Source organism: Typopeltis vanoorti, chromosome 10 (assembly GCF_054136105.1).
Source record: "Typopeltis vanoorti isolate ZY-2024b chromosome 10, IOZ_Tvanoo_1.0, whole genome shotgun sequence".
NCBI classification, from domain to species: Eukaryota; Metazoa; Arthropoda; class Arachnida; order Uropygi; family Thelyphonidae; genus Typopeltis; species Typopeltis vanoorti.
In genome coordinates, this window is record NC_143558.1 from 95259242 (window position 1) to 95284590 (window position 25349).

At 35.4% G+C, this 25349-nt stretch overlaps 1 protein-coding gene across 4 annotated transcripts in view; it reads left to right on the top strand.

Annotated features, from left to right (window-relative positions):
• LOC150102608 (signal-induced proliferation-associated 1-like protein 2) overlaps positions 1-25349 on the top strand; it is a 485410-nt gene that overhangs the window by 88206 nt on the left and 371855 nt on the right. For 3 of the 4 annotated variants that reach the window (XM_090398858.1, XM_090398862.1, XM_090398859.1), the window contains one exon: positions 23012-24501. In XM_090398858.1, coding sequence (XP_090254984.1) covers positions 23142-24501 — 1360 coding nt within the window. In that variant the 5' untranslated portion in view covers positions 23012-23141. Of the gene's footprint in view, positions 1-22350; positions 22662-23011; positions 24502-25349 lie in introns of those variants that run through there. The other variant, XM_090398860.1, reaches the window with a different exon arrangement.

Genomic DNA, 25349 nt, shown 5'->3' on the forward strand with positions numbered 1-25349 from the left:
GGGAAAGAGAATATTCTAGAACAAGACCAAATAGATTGCATATCTAATTATAAGAATAGGCTAGATGGTAATTTATTATGTCTATATGCAAATGCCAGGAGCATTAGAAACAAAGGGGTTGAGTTCGTTGCTTTATTGAATACTATGTGGTCTAAGATTGTTGGCATTAGTGAAACCTGGCTATCAGAATCAGATATGGTAACTGGGATTGAGTGTAATGGGTATACTATTTTTAGGAATGACAGAAGAGATAGGAGAGGAGGAGGAGTAATGTCCCATGTAGCAGTGAGTTTGAGTCTATTTGGTGTGAAGTGGAGATTAGCAGAATGAAATATATGGTGGGGGATTGCTACAGACCTGGTGGCTCAGTTGCAGGGGACAAAGAAATGCAACCATTGCCAATTTAGCCTTAAGGGTACCAAATGAATAATCATTATGGGCAACCTTAATTTTCCAAACATTGATTGGGTAGAAGAGAAATCTCATGATAAGAAAGAAGAGGAATTTATTGAATTGTTGCAAGACAACTTTCTCAAGTAGCATGTGAAAGTAGGAACTCTAGGTCAAAGAGTTGGATTTTTTCATAGCATTAGAAGGGGGTCTCTGTCAAGAATATGACTATTTTCCACCAACTGGTGACAGTAATCATGCTGTACTTTCTTGAGCACTATCTAATTGTATTGATGCTCCGATTAAAACAGGTTACATGCTGAACTACAAAGCTGGAAATTATGATCAACTTAGGAAAATACCATCTTTGTCTCGTGGTATCAGTTACTGATTGGGAAAAATGTCAGTAATGCATGGGAATCTTTAAAAAAGTGCTTAAATGAGGCAGTATCTGAATGTATCCCTAGTATTTGAAGAATAAATAGATTGGGAGTGAAATGGATATTCAACCTTATTAAGAAAGAATTCCACAAGAAGATGATGATGATGTGGAAAGAATATCATGAGAGTGAGAGGAGTTATGAAATATATAAAGCTCAAGCCAGAAAAGTAATGAGTATTGTGAGGAAAGCTAAATTGGAGTATGAAAAGAAATTGGCCATGCAAGCTAAAGGTAATCCAAAAGAATTTTATTGTTATGCTGCAAGTAAAAGAAAGAATGAATGTGGAAGAATAACTTTATTGATTGCAGATGGTACTTGGGTGTCAGAAGCTAATGAGATTCTTCAGTTAACGAGTGCTCACTTTGCTAAGATATATCAACTGGGTGTATGTAACATGGTACACAGTACTACTGCTACATTGGATGAAGAATTAGAGGTTCATGAAAATGAGGTTGAAGAGCTGTTGCATAACCTGGATAAAAATTTGTCTATAGGGATAGATGGAATATCAGCCCGTTTGCTAAAGGAATATTCAGCCGAATTGGCTACCTTTCACATGTTTGTATAACTTGAGTCTCTGCTCAGGAATGGAAGGAATGTATGGTAGTTCCATTGTACAAGGGTGGTGCAAAAACTGATTTGTCTAACTACCAACTTATCAGTATCTCTGGTATTGGTGGTGAAGATTTTAGAGGAGTTGGTAAGAATTCGCATGCAGAAATGGGTAGACAAACATGCTATACTCGGCAAGGAACAGCATGGGTTTACTAGAGGAAGGTCATGTTTTAAGCAATTTGCTCATATTTTATAACAATGTTACGGCCGAGTTGGATAAAGGGAATGAATACACTATGATAATGTTGGATTTTTTTAAGGCATTTGATAGGATACCACATGAAAGGCAGTTGCATAAACCGGAGAATATGGGATTGGAACATAATCTCTTGACTTGGATCAGGGGATGGTTGACAGACAGATATCAAAAAGTGGTATACAGTGGATGTGAATGCCAGATTCAAGGTGACCAGTGGTGTATGTACCTCAGGGTTCAGTCCTTGGGCCATTATTGTTTAATCTGTACATTAATGATATCAGGAAGGATCTAACATTAGACGTGCAATTATTTGCCGATGATGGAAGACAGGCAGGGCAATCAGGGATGCTATGATATTCAGCAATTACAAAATGATTTGAATAGACTGGAAATTTGGGCAAACGAAAATGGCTGTCAATTTAATGTTAGTAAGTGTAAAGTTATGCACTTTGGCATGATTAGAGTTCCATCAGCTTATTATATTAGTGGGGTTATGCTGAAAGAAACTGAAGAGGCAAGGGATCTTGGCATATTGGTGGATAGAAATTTGAAGTTCAAAAGTCACAGAACGAACTTTCACATATAAGGATAAGGAAGTCATTGTGCCTCTTTATAAGGCCTTGGTAAGACTGCACCTGGATTATCATGTTTAGATTTGGTCTCCCATGTTCCAAGAGGGATAAAGAAGCTGTGGAAAGGGTGCAAAGAAGAGTTACAAAGATTATATCTGGATTATGGGATTTAGATTATGAGAACAGATGAGAGTATGTGGATTGCAGACTCTGGTTAACAGAAGAAAGAGGGATGATATGATAGAGGTCCATAAACTTTAATGGATGTTATAGAATATCAATGGATGAAATTTTTCGTTATGTGGAAGGTGAGGAGAGAACATAGGGGCATCCATGGAAGTTAAATTAATTTGCAGTCAAGAAAGGGGTAAGAGCTAGTTTTTCCTTCCAGACAGCAGTGAGTGAGTGAGTGGAATAATTTGCCCTTAGAGGTAGTGAGTGCATCTAGTGTGAATGAATTTAAGGGAAGATATGATAGCTGGTTTGGGTGATTTATAGCCTCCCTCGATGAGTCCTCGACTCCCTGGAGGTCTCAGATAATAATAATAATAAAATTTGGACTGATTTAGAGACTTGAATTCAGTATCAGTATCCAAGCAGAAAGTGGGCATTCTATTCACTTACAATTTATCTTCTGATTTTAATTAGACATTCTGTTCCCCTAAAATTTATTCTCTGATTTCAATTGGGCATTCTATTCACTTACAGTTTATCTTCTGATTTATTCTTTTTGCCTTGAGAGTATCTCTCTAGACAAAAAGAAATGACAACAAGAAATAATCATAGTTACAAAAACTATGGTTATTTCTATGACAAAAAGACAACAAGAAATAACCATAGTTCATCAGCAATCAGCCATGATTCTGATATTCTAGTTTCTGTGGATGGCACTTTTCCATTATGGTCATTTCTTGATGAACACACACACACACACACACACACACACACACACACACACACACACACACACACACACACACACACACACACACACACACACACACACACACACACACACACACACACACACACACACTTATAATGCCTAAGTTTGTTGTTATTGTTATGATATTATCATCAAACCATTGGCGCACCCAGGGAGGGGGTCAAGGGGCCCTGGCCCCCTCCAAAAGAAAAAGGAAAAACACTAGAAAAATATTTTCTAATTAAAATTCTTTTTTTTTTTTAAATTTATGTTGTGTCGTGTCTTCTATTTCTCTGCTACTTATGAATTAGCGGTCACATAAGGTGGGAATACCTTATAGCTCTCGAGAATCTTGGCCGCTGTGAACACAAGGCGAACGAAGTAGTGCTCGGGAGCTACTTCGTTTGCCCGATCAGGGCCAGAGGACATAACTGGTATTATGTACTGGCGATCAGTGCAGATGCTCAGCCATAGTTCGTATGCAATGCACAGTGTGTATTCTCAAATCGTCTGCTCAACTCTCCTGCCCCGCCCCCAAGATTAAATCTTGAGAGCTCCTACCTCCAAGATTAAATCTTGACTGATCGGTCCCCTCCAAGATTAAATCCTGAGTGCGCCACTGCATCAGACCTCCATAGAGTCAAACACTGACTGTGAGTGGTCCTCATTTTTGTTGTCAAGTACTCTTCATGAAACTGTGTCTTAAACTTGTTTGATGTTTTTACACTCTCAGGTAATACTGTATATTCTACTTGCCTACCAGACCAACAAAAAGGGGTGTGAAGCAGCTCCTCACTTCCTTCTACAGTTTCCATGGATGACCCCAGGAGTAATAAAAGGTTGTTGTACTCCTTCATCTTCTACTACTGAATGTGAAAAAAAAATCTCTGTTGCATTGATTTAATATCAGCTTCACCAACTTGCATATCACAGTCATATCATTCCTCTTCTATCTCTCCACTAGACTCTACAGATATCCAAGATCCCAGACTTGGTATTATGTTAAGTAACCCTTTTTGCATCCTTTTCCAAATCTTTTCATCTTTTTAATTATCAACTGACCATATCTGTAGTCCATATGCAGCCTGATGGTGCAATGGAGCTATAATCTCTTTATTTCTGCTTTGTTAGTGTTCGAAAAGAACATTGATTGCTATAATTTGTGACGTCTTCAGAATTTTAATAATGTGATCCCTAAATGTCAAGTCTCTGTCTTCCGTCACTCCCACAAGATGTGTCTTCTTTGAAACAAAGTTGGACTGTCAATTCAGTGTTTCAAAGAAGACACATCTTGTGGGAGTGACGGAAGACAGAGACTTGACATTTAGGGATCACAATCACAATTGCAAAACAACTGCAGTTATTTCCTCATTGTTGCTCATATTGCACTGCTTTGCTTACTAATGGAGTCACTTTACTAGCTTGCTCCTTATATTTATGCAAGTGATCACTGTCTTCCATATCATATAACAATAACAGTTTTAAAGTAGATCCCTCCACCTATGACTTTCCTGCTTAATGCAATGGTAATCAATAGAAAATCACACCAGTTATGACTTTCCCCTATCACCTTATTACCATTGCATTATAGTTCGCCTACCGTTTGTAGGTCCCAGCTTGGCGTCTTGCCAAGAATAGTCAATTCATGCTGAAGGGAGAAAGAAATGAAGGACGTACGAATTGGTCGCTAACACGCGAAATCACGTGCTTTATAGGTAAAATTTTCCAATTGTTATACAAGCAACATAGTTAACTACAATAATCATGAAAGAGAAGTTAATTTTCCGACCTGTAATAATAAACAACTCATCCCACAATACGGACTGATTACCCTATTATCGGAATGGATTCTCCTTTTTCTGACATGCGCAGAAGTGTCGAAGGATCTCTAATCGGTGGGCAAACTATACTAGTTCCTATCCATCTTTTTATTTCTTCCATTTTTCCATGCTTAATTTTATGATTTGTCCTGGATACATATATGTCTTTACCCTCTCCGCTTCTCTGTTTTCTGGTATAATTTTTTTTGGTGTTAAATGGTGATTCATCATTACTTTCATTTTGTTAAAATTCATCTTCAACCCAGTTTGACTGGTCACTTAAACTAATTCCCTTAACTTTATTTCTAAGCCTTCTCCCAAGAGAACTATATCATCATTAAAACAGAGATGAGTTTAGAATCTTTTCATTAATTTTAATTCTTCCATTCTTACAATTCACTTCATGAAAAACATTTTCTCCCTCTTATTCCTCTATTTACTGGAAAATTTTTACTTTTCTTATGCAGTTTAATACCAGCGGTGGCATAACTATATATACATTTCAAGGTTTCTATATATGCTTCTTTTTTTCCCTATTATTATGTGACACCTCCAGGGATTCCAAAGACTCATCCAGTGAGGGTTCCTACTCTACAGCTCTCAGTCTCCACCACTCAATTTACCAACTACAGCGAACCACAATTATCATCATCATCAACTACACCAGCGGCATCTACTGCCCACCACCATCACTAGCATTTTTACAGACAATCACAAACATCCATGCCCACAGCGGGATTCGAACCTGCAGCCTTTTGGCTGGAGAGTGGATATGCTAACCACTCGGCCAACCAGGCCAGCATTTTAACAGTGATTCTAGGATAGTTGAGATTTGATGGAGTCAAATGCTTTTTCAAAGTCCAGAAAGTCTAAACGGTTTAAAAAAAGGTTTAATTATATTAGTTTATCTTTTCTATAATTGGACTAAGACTGGATATGATCAGTGGTACCACAATTACGTCTAAACCCTACTTGCTCTTCTGATTGCATATACTTGAGCTGTTGTATTATTCTGTTATTTATTATTTTTGTAAATGTCTTGTATACTGCTGGTTATAAACTAATACTCCTATAATTTTTAATGCTCTCCTTTTTCACCTTTTTGTAAACAATTATTATTACTACATTGTTCCATACTTGTGGTATTTTTCTGTTTTCAATAAAATGTGAAAAGTCTTGGCAGGTAATCAGCTGCTCTCTTCATTCCAAATTTCAACAATTCCACTTGATTCCCATTCTTTTCTTGGAGTTCTTCCATGCTTCATTGATTTCAAAGCTGCCTCAACCTCTTTTCTCATAATTCATATAAATTTTTTCCTCCATCTCTTTTAGCTTGTTCAATTGACACCCCCCCCCTGCCTAAAGCTGATTGCCTCTAAATTTCTTTCTTTGTCACTGGAAAGTTCTTCATAATAGTCTTTAATTCTATTTATGAAATGAAATATCACTTAGAAATGAAATATCATTTCTATCTCTAACTATTTCATCATTCTCTCTTCAATAGGAAAAAAAAAAAAAGAAAATTGTTGCTCTAAGAGTGACTATTTCTTTTTTTCCCATTGCCAAAACTCTTCTCAGAACTTTCATATTATTTATAAATTATCAAAATAAAGAGCCTAAAGGTTCATTCTGGCAACAGTAAATTAAAATTATGTAAAGGTTATTACATCCATTTTAATTTGTATAACCAGATCTAAACTTTTTCCAGAACTTATGATATTATAGCCTTCGACTTTGGTTTGTACTACTTAAAAGATGTTCATTATTAATTAATTAGTTATTTTTTATTAGTGTGTTTAGGTTTCACTGGCCTGACAGCTGTTTTAAGTAGTGCAAACTAAATGCAACTTTCATACTGAAGGTTATATTCTCAAAAGCTCTCAAAGTTCAGATCTGGCTATACAATTTAAATAGATGTAATATCCTTTATATAATTTCATATTTTTATTATTTTCAGCAGTTCCATTTATTTTTCTGGTATTAAAGGAGCAGATTTCATTTTTCTTTTTCTGACTGTTTTGCACAATTCTGAGTATTTTATTGAATTTCTTGTAGTAACATCTTTTTAATTCTGTATTTTCTTAATAAGTCTAGAATTTCTTTTGCAATTTTGTCACTTCTTGCATGGGAAATAATCCCACCCATTTCATGGGAGATTATAGTACTGTAGTTTTTGATTAATCACTCTCTGAATTTCTTTGAGGGTTCTCTTTTGAAATAATTTCATATCTGTCTTTTTCAAGTTTTAAATTTTCAAGGTTTATTGCATTGAATATTTGTTTAATTAGTTTATTTCTTCCCATGTTTTATTAATTTTTAGATTTTGCCATGCTGTCATCACTTCCTATATTAAAACTGTTACATTTACAGTATATCTCCTGTTTGTTATTATGAAATCTATTTTATTAAAGGTTCTGGCTGTTTGGACTTTTCCATATCCATTTACAATGTTTCTTTTTATTCAAGAATGAATTCATAATAAAGAGTCTGTTCTCTTTAAATTTCAGCTGTCTTTCTCTTCCTTCCTTTCTTGTCTGCAATCCAAACTTTTCCACTGAATTTAGAGTATTATTGTTTTCACCTGTTTTTGCACTCAAGTGTTGTCCATGATAATTATATATAATTTTGTACTGTAATTTAAAAGTTTCTTATAGTTTGGCATAACATTTTTCAAGTTTGTCATCTGAATGATCTTAAGTTGGGTATAAAATTATACAATTTTAATTTGATATCTTTTATTCTTCTTTTTGCTATTTGGGTTGATATTTCTTTCATGTGGATTGTTATGTATTAATTTTTTATGTACTAGAAAAACTATGTACCAATGGAATTATTACAGGTGGTGTGGTATAATAAATGTCTATTCTGTGACTTGATTTGATGGCACTTCTGAGAATCTGATCACATTCCATTTAATTTTTCTGGTTTCTCTCTCAGTAGTTCTTCCAAGCGGGTTTTGCCTTGAAAGGGTCTACAGTTGTGCCAGTGAACTTTCTTCTGTAGCAGTATTGTTTCTTTTTTCATTATGATCTCATCTTTCTTAACTGTTGCAGACCTCTTGGGAAGGTTTAAGTCTAGATCATCCTTCTGATGAGATGGATACATCTTATTTGGGTAATTGCAATGGCAAGATGAACCCCCTCCCCCCAGTCCTCAAATACTCTAATAGCATTGGGGAAGGATCAAGAAGAAAAAGAATGTTTGTATGCATGTACACATGCTTCATTTCCCTATTCATCAAACTCCTCCTTTTTTTTTGCAATGTATCTTTTCCTACTCCAATTCTCACTTCTTTCTCTGGTCCACCTACAATTCTTTCTCACTCTCTCTCTCTCCACCCTGCATCCCCACTTTCATATCTCTTCATATATCTTTTTTTTTTTCAGATCCTCCTTCAATTTTACCTTTCTTGTTAATATCCTTTTCATCACATTAGATCGATTTGCTTTCCCTGTCTCTTAAATTTATAATACACATTCACAAACTGCACCACTTTATCCTTATTTAGCTCTGCTTACATACCATCTCTGTACCTGTGCAGCACATTGTGACTACTTTCCTACTGTATTATTTTCTTTTACTCTTATTAATAATCTTCTGATATTCATCCTCACATTCTGCTTTTTTTTATTTGAGGGGATGGGGGTTGAGCTTAGGACATGAATTTTTGATACACATTCACATCCTGTTACTTTGTAGAAGTCAGTTAAAAAGTTTACTAAATTTTCTGAAGAAATTTGGGGTCACTACTTAAATGCTCTTGAAGCTTTTCCTCCAACTGCACTTCAAAGTTTCATCAGATGTACTGTCTGATTTCCTAACTTAGAGACGACCCACAAATGTCTCTTCTTTGGTTTTGGCATCTTTGATCCTTAGTTTTTTATTTCAGTTAGAGAAATCTGCTGTCACTTTGATCTATAGCTTTATCAGTTATTTTGATGTTTCATTAGGCTAGAGTGATTAAGTGTTGAGATTTTTTTTTGTCCTGGAATCAGTGCTGGTTGAATTGGCCATTTCTTATTTAGTAAAGATTTCTTAAGTGGTACAGAAGAACCAAAGTTTGTGTGGCCAGTTTTTCAAAAAATAAGTGTTATCACTTAGTGAATATGTTTCACAACTTCAACCAAGTGCTTTCATATGATTAATCTACATGAACAACATGTGCTATAGGAACTGAAGGTATTTATATAGGCATGCTAAAAAGTAATGCCTCCTAATTTTTGCAGTGGAAATAGATATGAAATCAATTCAAGAAAAGTACCTATTTTCGTACATCATATGTACTGAAAATTATGGAAACAACTACTGTGTTAGAGTAAAACTTTAGTTTAATATAAACCAAATTACTTACAATAGAAACAATTTACTATTGAAATTGAAAATCAGAATTCGCTCCCTTTCCTGGATACACTAGTCACACGTCTTACCTCAGGCTGTCTATCTTTCACTGTTTACTGCAAACCTACACATACTGGCCAATATATACATGCTAACTCGTTTCACCCCTTTTGCAAAAATTTGGAGTCATTAACACCCTCAAATAGAGCTATAACAATTTGCTCTAATGAACAAGCTCTTAAACAAGAATTAAAAATTATTAGCAATACATTTATTCCATGCAGTTAGCTGAGTGGTTATGCACTCCGCAACCATATGCCTAAGAAAGGAGTGTCCTGTGTTCGATTCTCGTTGCTGACGTGAGGAACTAAGGATCTTTCTCAGACATAGCCAAGTTAGCTGGCCTTGGGCATGAACTGCAGAGTTTTTTCTCCCCAGTTTATCTGGAGTTTTTCCTCCTGCAAAGCAGGCAAACCGGTCTTAAGAACACAACGCTTCACAGATAATTACACACGGTTGAGCACAGGGGTAACGACCCCACCTCGTAGTGAGTTATGAAACCCAAAAATGGGAGCCATAGCCATACATGGGGCTGTAGTGCCAAAGAAGAAGAATACATTTTAAATAATGGCTATAGCAAAAATACTATTAATAAAGTTCTTCATAAAACTTCATCAAAAAAATAATATAGATTACAGTAAAACCATAGCTATCCCATACATTAAAGGGTTATCAGAAAAAATTAATAGAATTCTACACCATTATAATCTTAATGCTACTTTTAAATTGCCTTTAAAATTAAATAACATGTTCAACTCCTCTAAGGATCCTCTCCCCCATTGGCACATCCTGAAGTTTATTGCATATATTGCACCTGTAACTTACCTCATATTGGGGAAACTGGACATACAGCCTATCCCTTAAAAAAAACAAAAAAAAACAACGTTAAATTTAGCAATTTTGGTGAAGCAGGCTTCTCAGATCATGCTCTTAACACCTTACACCAAATTGATTTTAAAAGTACTTGCTCATTACATTATACAAAAATCTGGTATGAGTGGAAATTTAAAGAAGCCTGTGAAATTTGGATTATCCATCCTAATCTTAACAATGATGGTGGCATAAAAATCCCAAAATTTGAATGGCACATATTCAGCCCACTTAGTTTCCAGCAAACCCTGACTTCAGGACTCTAAGCAATTTTTCAGCTTTTATTGGCCACTATCCATATACCAGTTAGTTGTGATTTATATATATAAGTAATGTTTTTATTTTATTTATTATTTACTAACTTTTTCCTTTTTGTAAACATGTTGCTCTCCAGCATAATTTAATTTTGTAACCTAATAGATCAGAGGTCAGCAACGCAGTGCCCGCGGGTGCCGTGGCGCCTGCAGTGAATTTTTAGTGCACCCTCAGAGAAATTATTGTAAACTGCTTTGGAACTCGCAGCAGTAATTTTGCAACGTAGATCGCAGTATATCTGAGAGATTTATTCATTACTAGTATGTGCTAAAATGCAAGAAAACATAAAGAAAAAACACTGCAAATATAATACATGATGGTACAAATTAAGTGACTATTGAATCTGACATTATTTCATAGTGGAATATAGAAACTACAAGAGTTTCGTGCCGAATATATAGAAACTAAAAGTTTCGGCGGATGCAAGCATGAGTAGTACATTATGGGCAACTCGTAGTAAAGGTGGAGCATGCTCCAGACCTTGCTTGAAGATTGGTACTCATCCTCCCAATCGTCATTAAAATAGTACTTTCTTTTCCTTTCACATTTATCCATTATAAAGGGTTAGAAATATCTTTGTAAACCAAAGTATTTGCACTGATAGCGGGAGTGATTCAACAAACACACATACAAAAAAACCAAAGGGCTCTAACAATGTTTAGAAATGGTGTGAAGGGTGGGGGAGTGGTCGCTTTGATAACTAGATGACATCAACAACTCAAACGACGAGAGATCAGAGGTCTCTCATCCACTCGGGTGCTCGCATCTGATCTGACAGATACATGCTAATTATTAACATGAATATTCTTTAACCGTTAAAGAATATTCATGTTAACAATTAGAATGTATCTGTCAGATCAGTTGCGAGCGCCTTGCTTTATCTATCATAATGGCAAATATATTTGTTTATTATGCAATAATAGTGTGGCTATTTCTAAAAAAAAAAGTAATATAGAAAGACATTTCAAAACCATTCATGCTAATGGTAACTTTAAGTTTAATTATTTAAATCAGGAGGAGTCGGCAATGTAGAGCCTGCGAGTGTCATGGCGCCCGCAGTATTGCACCCTTCGTATTAAAAAGGTTGTCGACAGAATGATAAGAAAATAGAAAAATGAGTAAACTTGCTCCACAGCCACTTTAGACTTACACAATTATAATAATAATAACCCCAGGATATTTGTGGCAAATTAGTTGCAACTATTGAAAACAAGATTGCAAATGCTAAAAATATTTCTCTGATATTGGCTATATGGACCTCCCAGCATATGAATGAAATTTTCATTAGCTTCATAGGACACTGGCTTGATACTGCTTTCAAGATAATCACATAGTTTTGAACTGTCAGCATTTATTTTATTTATTATTATTATTATTATTACGTGACACCTCCAGGGAGTCCAAGGACTCATCGAAGGAGGGCACCTACTCTACAACTTTGTCTCCATCAACAACTAACTGCAACTACACCAACGCCATCTACTGCCCACCACCACTAGTATTTCCACAGACAATCACAAACATCCATGCTCACGGTGGGATTCGAACCCGCAGCCAGTACGCTTCTTCAGGAGAGAGAGAGAAAAAAAAAATTAAACTGATATTGCAGTGAATTAGAAGCAACAAGTAAGTTAACGTTATCAACAGTACAGAATATTTAAAATGGGCTAACTAGGTTTCCATACGCCCACAATTCACATTATGATGACTAGCAATTTGATGCATCGAGCGTGATATCTGTACACACCAGGTTTTTGATGAAAGATGACCATGTAGGATCATACCTTCTTTTTATATGCATGAAGATTTTCATAATTTTTCCTATGGACTAACAGTGTTGCACATGATTCACATTTTGATTCACGATGTGCTGCAGTGTATGTATATCAGACAGTACTCATGTACTGTCTGATATACAGATCAGTACTGTCTGATAAGTTTTTGGTTTTATATTAATTAGAATATTAATATACTGATATATGAGTATCATCATCATCAACTATTTTTGATCCACTGCTGGATGAAGGCCTTTTCAATATGACTCCAAGATTGCCTGTCAGTGACTTTTCTTCTGTAAATTTGATTCACAGAAGAAAAGAAGATTTTCTTCTGCAAATCAATTCAATGTGATTTTGGCTTGGCATTGTGGTCATTTTTCCTCCCATAAATCCATTCCAGTACTTCAGTACTTGCCCAATATTTAAATTTTTTATTTATTATTTTTTTTTCAGACATGGGGTAAAGCGTTTTGCCAAGATTCTGTAAATTACATCCCCACCTGCTTTTAGAATTTGAGCTATGAGTGCATCTTCATGTGCAGCTTTTCCATTTTGTATGCCTTGAATGCTCCACATAACTTCTGGTAGAATTTATGATGCTGCAGTTATTTCATAATTGTATTCTTCATTCACCATGTCATCTTGATATAATATTGAATAAATTTTTTCGATATATTTTTTTTTTTTACTATAGCATATCTATCTCTGGTTATGATTCCATCGCACAGTTTGGCTGCAACCATTATTATTATTGCTGTTTGGTATTTTTGAGGCTGCAGTGTTCTTCAATCATGTGGAAAGGCTTATGAGTTCACAGTACATGTTATTTATTTTCACATTAATGATGACAACACAGAATGATAAGAAAATAATGTTTATTAACTTATTTGCTGATATCACATCCATCATCTTCAGAGCACCAAAAGAGTTTGTCACAATATGCGAAACAACAATTTGGTATAATAGTGGGACTAGTTTAAAAAAATTGTAACAGACAACACAAGGAACTAAAGTCCATCATATGTGTTGGAAAAAGAGAGAAAACGAATATTAATTAGATCTTAAAATGACTGTCTCCCAGATTTTCGGTAAATTTATACAGTCGTGCTTATTGAGGTTTAGAGTATGTTTTAAAGCTTCTTTTGATTTCAAAAACAATCTCTCTGACTTATGACTGTGTAACACTTTTGTTTTATTCTAGTTGATCCTTGTATGAAGTGGTATCCAAGGCATGACTTCTAGATCCAACTTGCCATAACGGTAGTGATGGATGTATTTTTTTTATTACTAAAATTTTACAATTCGACGTTTCGACCTTTATGTTAAGGTCATCTTCTGGAGCGTACAAATATACACAGGAAACAAGCTATACCACAATCATACTGGTTCGTTAAAGACACTGACTAACCGCTACCACAATTGTTGGCCTGACCTCTGGTGGGAAAAAAAAAAAAAAAAAAAAAATTAAAAAAAAAAATTATACATCAGCGCTAAAGTCCTATTATTTGTGTTGTCTACTATATACATATATTAACATTATATTAACATCATTCCAGCCAGTTGGAGTGGAATGGTTTCTAATAATAGCAGATTGGCTAGAGTCCTGACTTGTGTTGAATCTTTCAAATTAGGTTGGCTGAATGTGTGCCATCCAGATCCTTGGAATTTTCATACCATCTTTGTTGTTGATATTTGGGTGGTTTATCAGGATTTCGCAGGATTCTTTAAATTTTCTTTCGTACCATGTTTTTGTACGGTGTAAGGAGCAGGTGCTTTTCCAGTTGATTTGGTGTAAGGTGTTGAGTGCGTGGTCTGAGAGGCCTGCTTCACCATAATGGTTATATTTAATGTGTCTAATGTGTTCTTTTTTGCGTATAGGGATTGTCCGTCCTGTTTCACCAATGTACGGTAAGTTACAGGTGCAGCGGATGCAATAGACTCCAGGATGTGCTAATGGGAGGAGAGGGTCCTTAGAGGAGCTGAATATAGTTTTAAGTTTAGTGGGTGGTTTAAAGGTGGCATTAAGGTTATAATGTTGTAGGATTCTGTTGATTTTTTCTGATAACCCTTTAATTAAGACAATCCCTATACGCAAAAAAGAACACATTAAATATAACCATTATGGTGAAGCAGGCCTCTCAGACCACGCACTCAACACCTTACACCAAATCAACTGGAAAAGCACCTGCTCCTTACACCGTACAAAAACATGGTACGAAAGAAAATTTAAAGAATCCTGCGAAATCCTGATAAACCACCCAAATATCAACAACAAAGATGGTATGAAAATTCCAAGGATCTGGATGGCACACATTCAGCCAACCTAATTTGAAAGATTCAACACAAGTCAGGACTCTAGCCAATCTGCTATTATTAGAAACCATTCCACTCCAACTGGCTGGAATGATGTTAATATAATGTTAATATATGTATATAGTAGACAACACAAATAATAGGACTTTAGCGCTGATGTATAATTTTTTTTTTTTTTTCCCACCAGAGGTCAGGCCAACAATTGTGGTAGCGGTTAGTCAGTGTCTTTAACGAACCAGTATGATTGTGGTATAGCTTGTTTCCTGTGTATATTTGTACGCTCCAGAAGATGACCTTAACATAAAGGTCGAAACGTCGAATTGTAAAATTTTAGTAATAGTAAACTAAAGTTTTTATTCAAACACGGTAGTTATTTTTTTTATGTTCACCAAGGCAGATGTCAACAGTTCTTCTTGTCTGTCCATAGTAAGCTTGGTCACAAGAATAGGGCACTTCATAAACTCCTGGATGTGATAAAGAATAGTTTGTCCTTAGGTGAATGGATGAGAGTTGGCAGTTTGACACAAGGTTTAAATATGGTACATAGCTGATATTTTTTGAGCACTCTAGAACTATTGACATCTGCCTTGGTGAATATAAAAAATACATCCAGCACTACCGTTACGGCAAGTTGGGTCTAGAAGCCATGCCTTAGATACCACTTAACAGAGGAATAATTGGGAAAAAAACAGAGAGATTGTTTTTGGAATCAACAGATGCTCTAAAACATACTCCAAACCTCAACAAGTATTGCTGTATAAATTTACCAAAAATCTGGGAGACCGTCATATTTTAAGATCTAATTAATAATGGTTTTCTCTCTTTTTCCAACATAGATGATGCCTAATTAGGACTTTAGTTCCTTGTGTTGTCTGTTACAATTTTTTTTTTAAACTAGTTCCACTGTTATACCAAATTATTGTTGTTTCGTGTACTGTGATGAATTGTTTTGTGCTCTGAAGATGCCGGATATAATGCCAGCGAAATATGAGCAAATAAGTTAATAAATACTATTTTCTTATCATTCTGTGTTGTCATCAGTACTGTGAAAATAAATAATATGCAGCGATCTTCAGTTGTTCATTGTATCAGTTTTACAGTGGAATTTTTATATTTTTTTTCCCTGATATATTTTCGGATTGTTTTGCACAATTCAGTTTATTCAATTTTATTTGTTTGCTTATCAGCTTTTTTCATTTCTCTTTGTTTCTTCAGAATTTTTTTGTCTTGTTTTTGTTCACAGGTACTAGCTATTTCAAGTGACCATTGCAAATTATTTTGGGTAATGGCATTACTTTTTGACGGATCAGCACTTTTGTCTATATTAAAATTTTTTAAATCTGTTGTTTGGTGCATGTTAGAATATTTCTGTTTTTAAATTTTGAGTTTGTGTGCATCTATAATGATATTACTTACAGAAGTAACAATGTACACTATGTATTTATTATTATTATTATTAAGAGAGACCTCCAGGGCATTAGGGACTCATTGAGGGAAGCCACATACTACATGCGCCAGCTATCATACTTATTCTTGAATTCATTCATACTGCTTGCACTCACAACATCCAATGGCAATCCATTCCAATCATGCAACACCCTATGAGAGAAACATATAGCCATCATCCCCCTTTTTAGTAGCATTCATTCTCAGCTTACGAGGATGCCCTTTTGTCCTTTCCTTATCCTCCATAAATTGAAAAATTCTATCAACTGAAATTCTGTATGACCATCCAAGTGAAGATATTGCTGTGACAGATGTTGACAGGAACTGATGTGTGAATAAAAGATGAATTGAAAATACCTACGATGTTGCAGATTCTATCTCAGTGCAAATATGGTCTTGGGATTAATGGGATACTATCAGCTTGCATATTGTAAGAATGTGCAAAGGAACTGGCATTGCTTCTGATGAGGATGTTTGACTTAAGCCTCAGCTTTGGTAAAATCCAAGGATGTTGATGGAATGCAAAAATAGTTCTGTTGCATTTTAAAGCATGCTTGCTCTGAGACTGTGGTACCAAATATACACAAACTAGTATCTCTGGATCAGTGGTAAAGATTGGTAAAAGACAGAATTCAGGAATGGATGGACAAGAATATGATACCCTTATGTGGAGTAGAAAGGTTTTTTGAAGAGTAGGTCATGCCTTAGAACTTTACTCACTTTTTTTTTTAATAATATAGTGATGGCTGAGCTGGATAAAGAGTACGACTACACGATGACATTGCTTGATTTTGTGGAAGTATTTGACAGGATACCACATGGAACTCTGTTACACAAGTTGGAACAAATGGAGATGGACATGAAGTTGGTCATACGGGTATAAAGGTTGCCAGTGGACAGATACTAAAGAGAAGTATATTGAGGAGCAGAATCCAGGAGGAAGCAGATGACTATTGGTGTGCTGCAAGGCTCTGTACTTGGACCATTGCTGTTTACTTTGTGCATAAATAATTTGGGAGATGATTTGTAGCAGGGGTTGAAATAATTTTAAACCAAAATAAAATGTTCTTTTCTAATTGAACTTTTTTTTTCTAATTGCACATTTTAATAATCTCAGATAAAAATGTTCTTTTTTATTGTGAATTTTTTATTTATCCAGATTGGAACAATCCTGATAGATATTAAAAAAAAACAAAAAAAAAACTTGTTCCTCTAAATTTTTGGGTTGGAGCAAAAATCACCACTTCAAACATGAACAGTATGGGTAGATTTAGAATTTGTATAGAGTTAGTAGCTGGGTTGAAAAATAGCATCGTGAGTGGATAAGAGTGGCCAGTTTTTAGAGGCCGAGGAAGCTATTGATGTGTTTAGAGAGGCTGGAGGTAAATGTCAGTCCAAGGAGAGAGAGAGAGAGAGAGAGAGAGAGAGAGAGAGCTGATCTTGTCTGATGATTTATCTATTACTGAGGATAATGGAAGGTGAGGTAAAATCCCTTTTGCGAGAGAAGGCAAGTCTGTTTTAGTATCGTCAAAAGTGACCAGATTGTCCTTGTCCTTATTTGAAGGAGATCAAAGCACTGGTGTAAGATGATCTTGAAGCTTGATTTCAGAGCAGCACTGTGGTTTGTCAAAAGACTAGGATGAATGGAGTGTGTGCTATCATTAGCAAAGCTGCAGATTGGATTAGTGGTGATTGAGAGTAGGTCATTATTTATGTATATCGGCTTTATCTTTAGGTGTTGTCACAGTGGTGCCATCTGGATGAGAGAGAGAGAGGTGGATGTACAGGTGAATAGATGTTGCAACCAACATGCTTATGGCAGGAACGGAACATGCAGCATGTTGGTTGGAGACCAGAGATGCTAACCAAGCCACTCGACCATCCAGGCTGGTGAGTGAGGAAACTTGCACTTGAATATGATCTGAATTATGAAGAGAAGAGGTGACTGTGTGGTGTATCTAGAAGTAGAACTGGTTAAAAAAAAAATATTTAGAGAGAGTAAAGAGGATTAATAAGAATTTGAGTAGGTAGATATGTCAGATTTGCATTAGGTCATTGCTTATATCAAAAACTTCCACATTTTGTCTCGCTTGGTCAGTGGTGTTGTAAAAGGGCAGCCAGTTGGAGTTATGGACATTAAGGTTACCTAAGAAGATGACTTCACAGGTAACTTGAATGTCCACAACTAGGAAGGTTAAGAAGCTTGTGTTTTCAGAATTTGATAAACAGTAAATACAGCATTTGAATACATCAGAAGGGAAGATATAAGTATTGTGTGAACATGATTAGTGTGGGTCTTCTGCAGTGAGTCGTTGACTCTATGGAGATGCCAAAGAAAATAATACCCGAACTTAAATCATTCATTGATATGATGATGACTAATAAAGATCTCAAAACTGAACCATGAGGGACTCCTAACCACCTGGAATACTCTCCCATAAAACACTATTTCTTGTCATGTATACCTAACCAATTACTTATCCATTTAACTAAATAATCATCAATTGATGTATCTTTATAAATAGGTAAATATGAGAATATATCAGTGGCTTTGCTGAAATTTAAGTAAATCACATATTACCATAATCCATCCATAACTTCTTTATAAAATGTTAATACATTTGATAGCATCTGCCAACCATTAAATAAACCCATGTTGCAGTCTGCTCATTAAGTGATCTCTGTCAAGAATGTATTGGATACATAATTGCTGTTCACTATAAAAAGTAAAATAAAAATATATCTTTATATAACTTTGCAAATTACTGTCTAAGCATATGTATGTAAAAATTATATTTATGAAATAAATACTAAAATTTTCACCAGGTGTGTAAAGATGATAAAAAGAACAGCAAATTACATATAGCATTACAAATTACATAGAGTAGAAACAAATTAATCTGAACAAGCTGAATTTTCGGCAAGTTTTTGTGTTTTTGTTCACAATAATTTTGGATTTGGTTTACTTTTTTTTTTGGTTTTAGTTCACTGTTTTTGGTTGAGTGCTGCATGCTTTAACTATATGATGTTTATTTATAGTGTTGTGCATTTTTAATGGGGGAAACAAGTTGACATTTGTAGTGTTTTATTCATTTTGTGTAGCTATAAAATGGATATATCTCCAAGAAAGTGTTCAAAAATATACACTTTCTTAGCACACATCCATAACTCAAAGACAAATTGCCAAGGAGTGTGGTGTAGATTTGGGTACTGTTAATGTGATTTTAAAGAGGTTTCAGGAGAAACCTCTTTAAAATCAAGTACCTTTTCTCTTGACAGAAAAGTAATATGTGGGTGAAAAAGGAAAACTACACTTACTCAAGATTGTTTACTATTTAGGAAAAGCAAAATGAATCTAAGATTGCTGTAGTCATAAATAGAGACTTGGCAGCTAGTGGGGTTAATGTTTCTGACATGACAGTCCATCAAAGATTGTTGGAAGCAGGGAGGGCTGCCCACAGACCAACAATGAAACAACTGTTGACGAAGGCTATGTGCAGAAAAAGAGGTTTCAGTGGGCAAAATGTGTATAAAGATTGGATTGTTGAGTCCAAGTTTTGTACTCATGAGTGACCAAGCTCATTACAGGTCTGTGGAGTTGTTCCCTATGAGAATAGACTGAGGATGTGTGGATTGCACAGTTTAGCTGTCAGACAGAGGAGAGAGATATTGTAGAAACTTATAAGTTACTAAAGGGTTTATATAAGATCGACACAAATTAAATTTTTCAATAAATGGGGAGTAAAAACAAAAGGGTCACAATTGGAAGTTGTTATAAGAGTGTTGTAGTTAATAAGGATGTGCAAACTAAGTTCTTTCCTTGGAGAGTGGTGAATGAGTAAGTGGAAGAGATTGCTAGAGGTGGTTCTGAGCACCCCAACAGTGAATAGGTTCAACCTCCCTACTGGTCAAGGTGGATGAAATAGTGGACCAAACTGCACTTCTTATCCAGGCTAGAAGTAAATAATTTGTCTGTTAAATTAGATGGAGTGGAGACATTGGAGAAATTACTAAATAATATAAATGACAAGTATGATTTATTGGATAATTCGTTTTTTTAAAATACAGTACATTCAAAAATGATTGAATGTACTCAGGGCCCTCAGAGGTCGGTTTTTCGGGCTTCAAACCGAGGCCCTGCACTTCCAAATTTCTAAGAAAATTTGATAATAGAATTTTTGATGTTTCAGAGATGTATTGATATGGGAAATATTTTAATTAAATTTATATTGATTCTTTGCCCTTTTATCATTGCTGGAACCGGAAATGATAAAAGGCGCTGGCAAATACAAGGGGTGCCACTAAAACTTCCCCCCGAAGCTCTGCAAAACCTCCAGTCGGCCCTGAATGTACTATAAAAAACGAATGTTATTTGAACGTATTATAAAAAGTCTATAGTACATTTATAGGTTAACTTCTAAAAAAAAAAAAAAAAAAGTGGCCGCAGTCACTAGGCATGTGCACTTACTTTTTTGACTGGTGTGTACGCTTACAGCTCAGATCGAACATCGTAAATCAGTGTTTCTTAAACTGTGTTCCATGGAAATCCCACTTGTCTGCGAAAACTTGCAGGGGCAAAGAGCATACAGACGTTTATAACTTGTATTATATTAAGTTTCTGCAAAAAGCTTCAATGAATGGTGAAAAAATAATATGGATGGGGGTGGTCTCTATCGATGCAAAAAGCGCGATTGAGACCCAGTTATTATTATTTGACGCCTTCAGGAGTGCAAGGACCATCGCGGGAGGGCACACTACTTCGCTACATATCATCGTCTTCGCTACTGCCATCTACCACCCATCATTATGGCACATAACAATATCACAATAAACAATATTAAGTTTTTTTTACTAATGTGAGTAGTAAACAGCGTAAGTTAGATTTCTTTTATACAATGACAGAAGCTCCAAGAGTAGGTTTTTGTCGGTTTTGAATTCGTTGAGTCTCTTCCGCAAAACATGTTCTGTCTATGAAGGAAGAAAGTGCACTTTTAAGTCATCCTTGCAACCACAACGGAATATTGAATTTGACGCTTAATTAAATAATTATGTAACAAAAATTACACCAAACGGTGTTAATTTATGTTGTCCGATACATTTCTCATTAAGACTTGCGCATTTAGTGAGTGAACATTTTGATTAAATTGACTTATTTCTTGAAGAGAAATAACAAATCATTATTTGTAATATTAGGTATCATATGTTTTTTTGATACCTAATATTACAATAGTTTGATTAAAATATTTTGCATAACTTTTCATTATCATAATTTATTTTCAGATACTTTTTATGAAAATTTTTATAGGGGTTCGAGATAAAAGAAATATTTTATGTAGGGTCAGCATTCTCAAAAACACTGTATTAGACGATCATCTAATAAGTTTGTTGCGAATAATTTCATCTTTGAGAACCACAGTTTCAGAAATTTCCCAAATATACATTGCCGTATGGATTTATTTTATTTTTATTTATTTTTTTTAGCAGGAACCCAACAGGCCCTCAGTTTTTCATATTGGATGAGACGAACCTCTCCTCCAGATCTTGATGTCACCGAGATGATAACGTTTAAATCCCAACACTTTCAGTGCGACGATGCTAGATTGCCAGCACTAAGGTTGGTCGATTGGTAGAGCCTCTGCTACTAATGGCCCACGCAAAAAGTTAAGCAAGTTTGAGCGCGGTTAGTAGTTGAGAGGGAAATCAATCGTTCGATGCTGTTGGCACACTCTCCCTCGATGAGTCTTTGGACTCCCTGGAGGTATAACATAATAATAATAACTTTTAATCTTTGACACGTAAAGTTTATTTGCATTGCAACGTGTCTAATTCTGATAGCGATTGCTAAATGAAGATGGTCATCTCGATGCGTCTACTTATCGACATTAGTTGAACCATATTCTTGAAGTTTATTTGAGAGCAAGCATTTATTGTGCGATTGAAATGAACCATACAATATGATTCACCATACATGTTGTGTACATAACATACGATTATCACCTTTATTCGAGAAAATGCATAAACGAAAGTTAACCACCTAGCCCTTAAGTTTTCTCCTATAACAATACGTCATAGCAAATCATCACGTGTTTTTGGAATGGACAAGCCTATGCTGTAATAGGTGGGACCGGAGGAAGGTGCTTCTGCCATGTGAAACTTGTGACACCCATGATGCCGTGGGAAGTGACTGGACGTAATGCCATTGTTGACGCTGCCGTGATTTTAAAAGTAAGGCGGGAGGCAAGGTCTATTGCTGAAAGAATGAAATCACGTGACAGGAAATGGAAGCAAATTTACTAGCTGGAGGTTGTGGTGGCTTAGCGTTGCTGTGTATGTGCGTGTTTTGAAATTCGTGTAATGATTTTTCATCTTCCGTTTTGTTAAAAAATCTTTTTTTCGTTGCTTCATTGAAATTAACCCGTCTTTTCTACAATTCACCTAAAGTACATTTTGTATACTGTAGTGTAGTGTGATTTGCAAGATTTTTGGATAGCAAATTAGTTTCTTTGCTAGCAATATGATCGATCATTGGACTGATTTACATTCTGAATTGAAATGTTTGTCACCATCAAGATAAAAGGTTGGTTGATACATTTCCGATACTTCATTTTTAATCAGTGTTATTTTGCTCTTACAAGCTAATACAAACTAATTTCAGATTGTTGTCTTGAATAGTTTCATCTTGGAAGTATTTTAAGTTAGTTTATTGCTTTGATTTTATTTAAATCATATGTAAAAATAGTAAACCTATAGCCCATATATAAACACTCCTCATTTATAAATGTTATTTTATGCATTTTAGCTAATACCAGTTGTATTGCTTGAAAATAATGAGTCTGTTGTTATCGTTAGCGATATGTAAAATAAATATAGTTAAAATTTAAGTTATACTTCAAAATGTTAATTATGATTTTTTATTATTTTTTTAAGGCTGCAGTTGCAAGAAATGTTTGAAGCCTGAATCATGGACATTTATTACAAGTGCATTACAGGAGCTCTTGGGAATTTGTTTTTGACTATGCATGCTGTCTGTCAGAGATAACGATATGATAGAATCAAAATGGGTGATAGTTGTAATCCTGTTGACATCACTAGTGGGTCATCAAGTAATGGGTTAACTTCAGATGTTCTGAGAGCCCGGACTTTAGAATTTTACAATAGCTGTAATTCTCAAATGTCTAGGTCCCCATTACAGGGTAACTCAATTCACAAAAGTGGAAGTATGACACAAATAAATGGTTGTGTTAATGGAATAATGAATGCTTCTAATTTTAGTTATGACCCACAAAACCTTTATAGTGAAGACTGCAGTGTGCAAGTTAGTGGAAATCATTCTTCTCAAGGAAGATGTGACCGTCCACACAGAACCCATAGTGAGAGAGCTAACAGATCTCTTGAACACAGTGCAAACTATTTGTCATCATATCACTGCAGTACCTCTCAGTCTAAAATAGGACTTTATCGGAGCAACAGCAGTTTGGATTTGGACCATAATGATGAGCTAGAAACTGGAATTTTGAGGCGAGATTATGGAAGTGCGTCATCACTAGACATGATTAGTACTACTGGTGAAAGTTTCTTTGCTATGCTCAGGGAATATAAAAATGAAAACTTGGACCAAAGAAGTCCTGGTCCAGCAAAAATTCATGAGTATTTGAGAGGTAAAATTGATCCTACTCCGTCCACTCAAAATGCATCTAATGCCCTTGCAAATGGATCAGACTCTCTGGAGGAATCACAAAGTCCAAAGTTGAAAAATAAATTTCACAAACTTTGGGAAATAAAAGACAAGAGTAAAATGAGGAATAAAATGTTAAGCAGTGATACATCTCTGTTTAAAAAACTTCGAGGTACACGTTCAGATATTGTGGATACGAGTAGCAAAGGTTCAGATAATTCTTTAGATGCAGAAAATCGACTTGAAGAGAAGCTTAGAAAGAAGGCTTTTGCTCATTATGACTGCCAAAGTGTCACAGCTAATCTAAGTTATGCATCACGGCTACGTAGTTTGTTGTCGAAACGACGCAATACTACCACAGGAGCTTCTGCAGCATCGTTGCTAAACAGGATGGGGAACAACAGCACAGAAAACCTTGTTCCTGAGGCAGCTGATTCTGGTGATGGTCGAAACAACGATATGGTTCTTAGTTGCCCATTTTTTCGTAATGAACTAGGTGGAGAAGAAGAAAGAATGATAAGTTTAAGTAGGATAACATGTAGAAAGCAGAGGGGAAAATCAGATCCAGCAAAGGAGCCCCCTGCAATGCATAGACCTGCTATGGCTTGCGGATTATCTGTACTTGAAAGTGCCAATGCTATCCGATGGAAACAGAGGCCATGTCCATATCAGCGTTCATCAATTAGTATTGAGAATGTAGATACAGGAGCTCTGTATTATCGACACTTTTTTCATCAGCAAGGTAAGAATTTATATATACTTCAGTGCTTATTAATGTTTGGTTTATGAATGAAAAATCAAGATTTAAATGTATTGCAGAGTATATTGCAATGATGAAAAGTAAATGCATTTTTGGAAATTATGGAGACAACTACCGTGTTTGAATAAAAACTTTAGTTTAATATTACTAAAATTTTACAATTCGACGTTTCGACCTTTATGTCAAGGTCATCTTCTGGAGCGTACAAATATACACAAGAAACAAGCTATACTACAATCATACTGGTTCGTTAAAGACACTGACTAACCGCTACCACAATTGTTGGCCTGACACCTCTGGTGGGGGGGAAAAAATTATACATCAACGCTAGAGTGCTATTATTTGTGTCGTCTACTATATACATATATTAACATCATTCCAGCCAGTTGGAGTGGAATGGTTTCTAATACTAGCGGATTGGCTAGAGTCCTGACTTATGTTGAATCTTTCATATTAGGTTGGCTGAATGTGTGCCATCCATTCATGGCATGAAGCAGCAGCATACACACTCAGGACAGACACATCTAGAGTAGGAAGATATTCAGTTTAATCAGACCACCATGACTGTTGTTTAGAGGAACTTCTATGTATTGTTACAACATTGTAAAATCAGCTTGGATCTGAAAACAGCCTGCTGTATAATATATCAGTGTTTGTGTGCATGGAAAGACCATCCTGGAAATTATTCTCATTAACTTATTTACAATGACAAGAAGAAAGTTAATATCATAATTATTAAACTGCTGATGTTTCAGTGGATTTGTATTCTCAGAGCACAAAAAAATGCATTATAAAACATAAGACATTAACAATTAAATAAGTATGGAAAT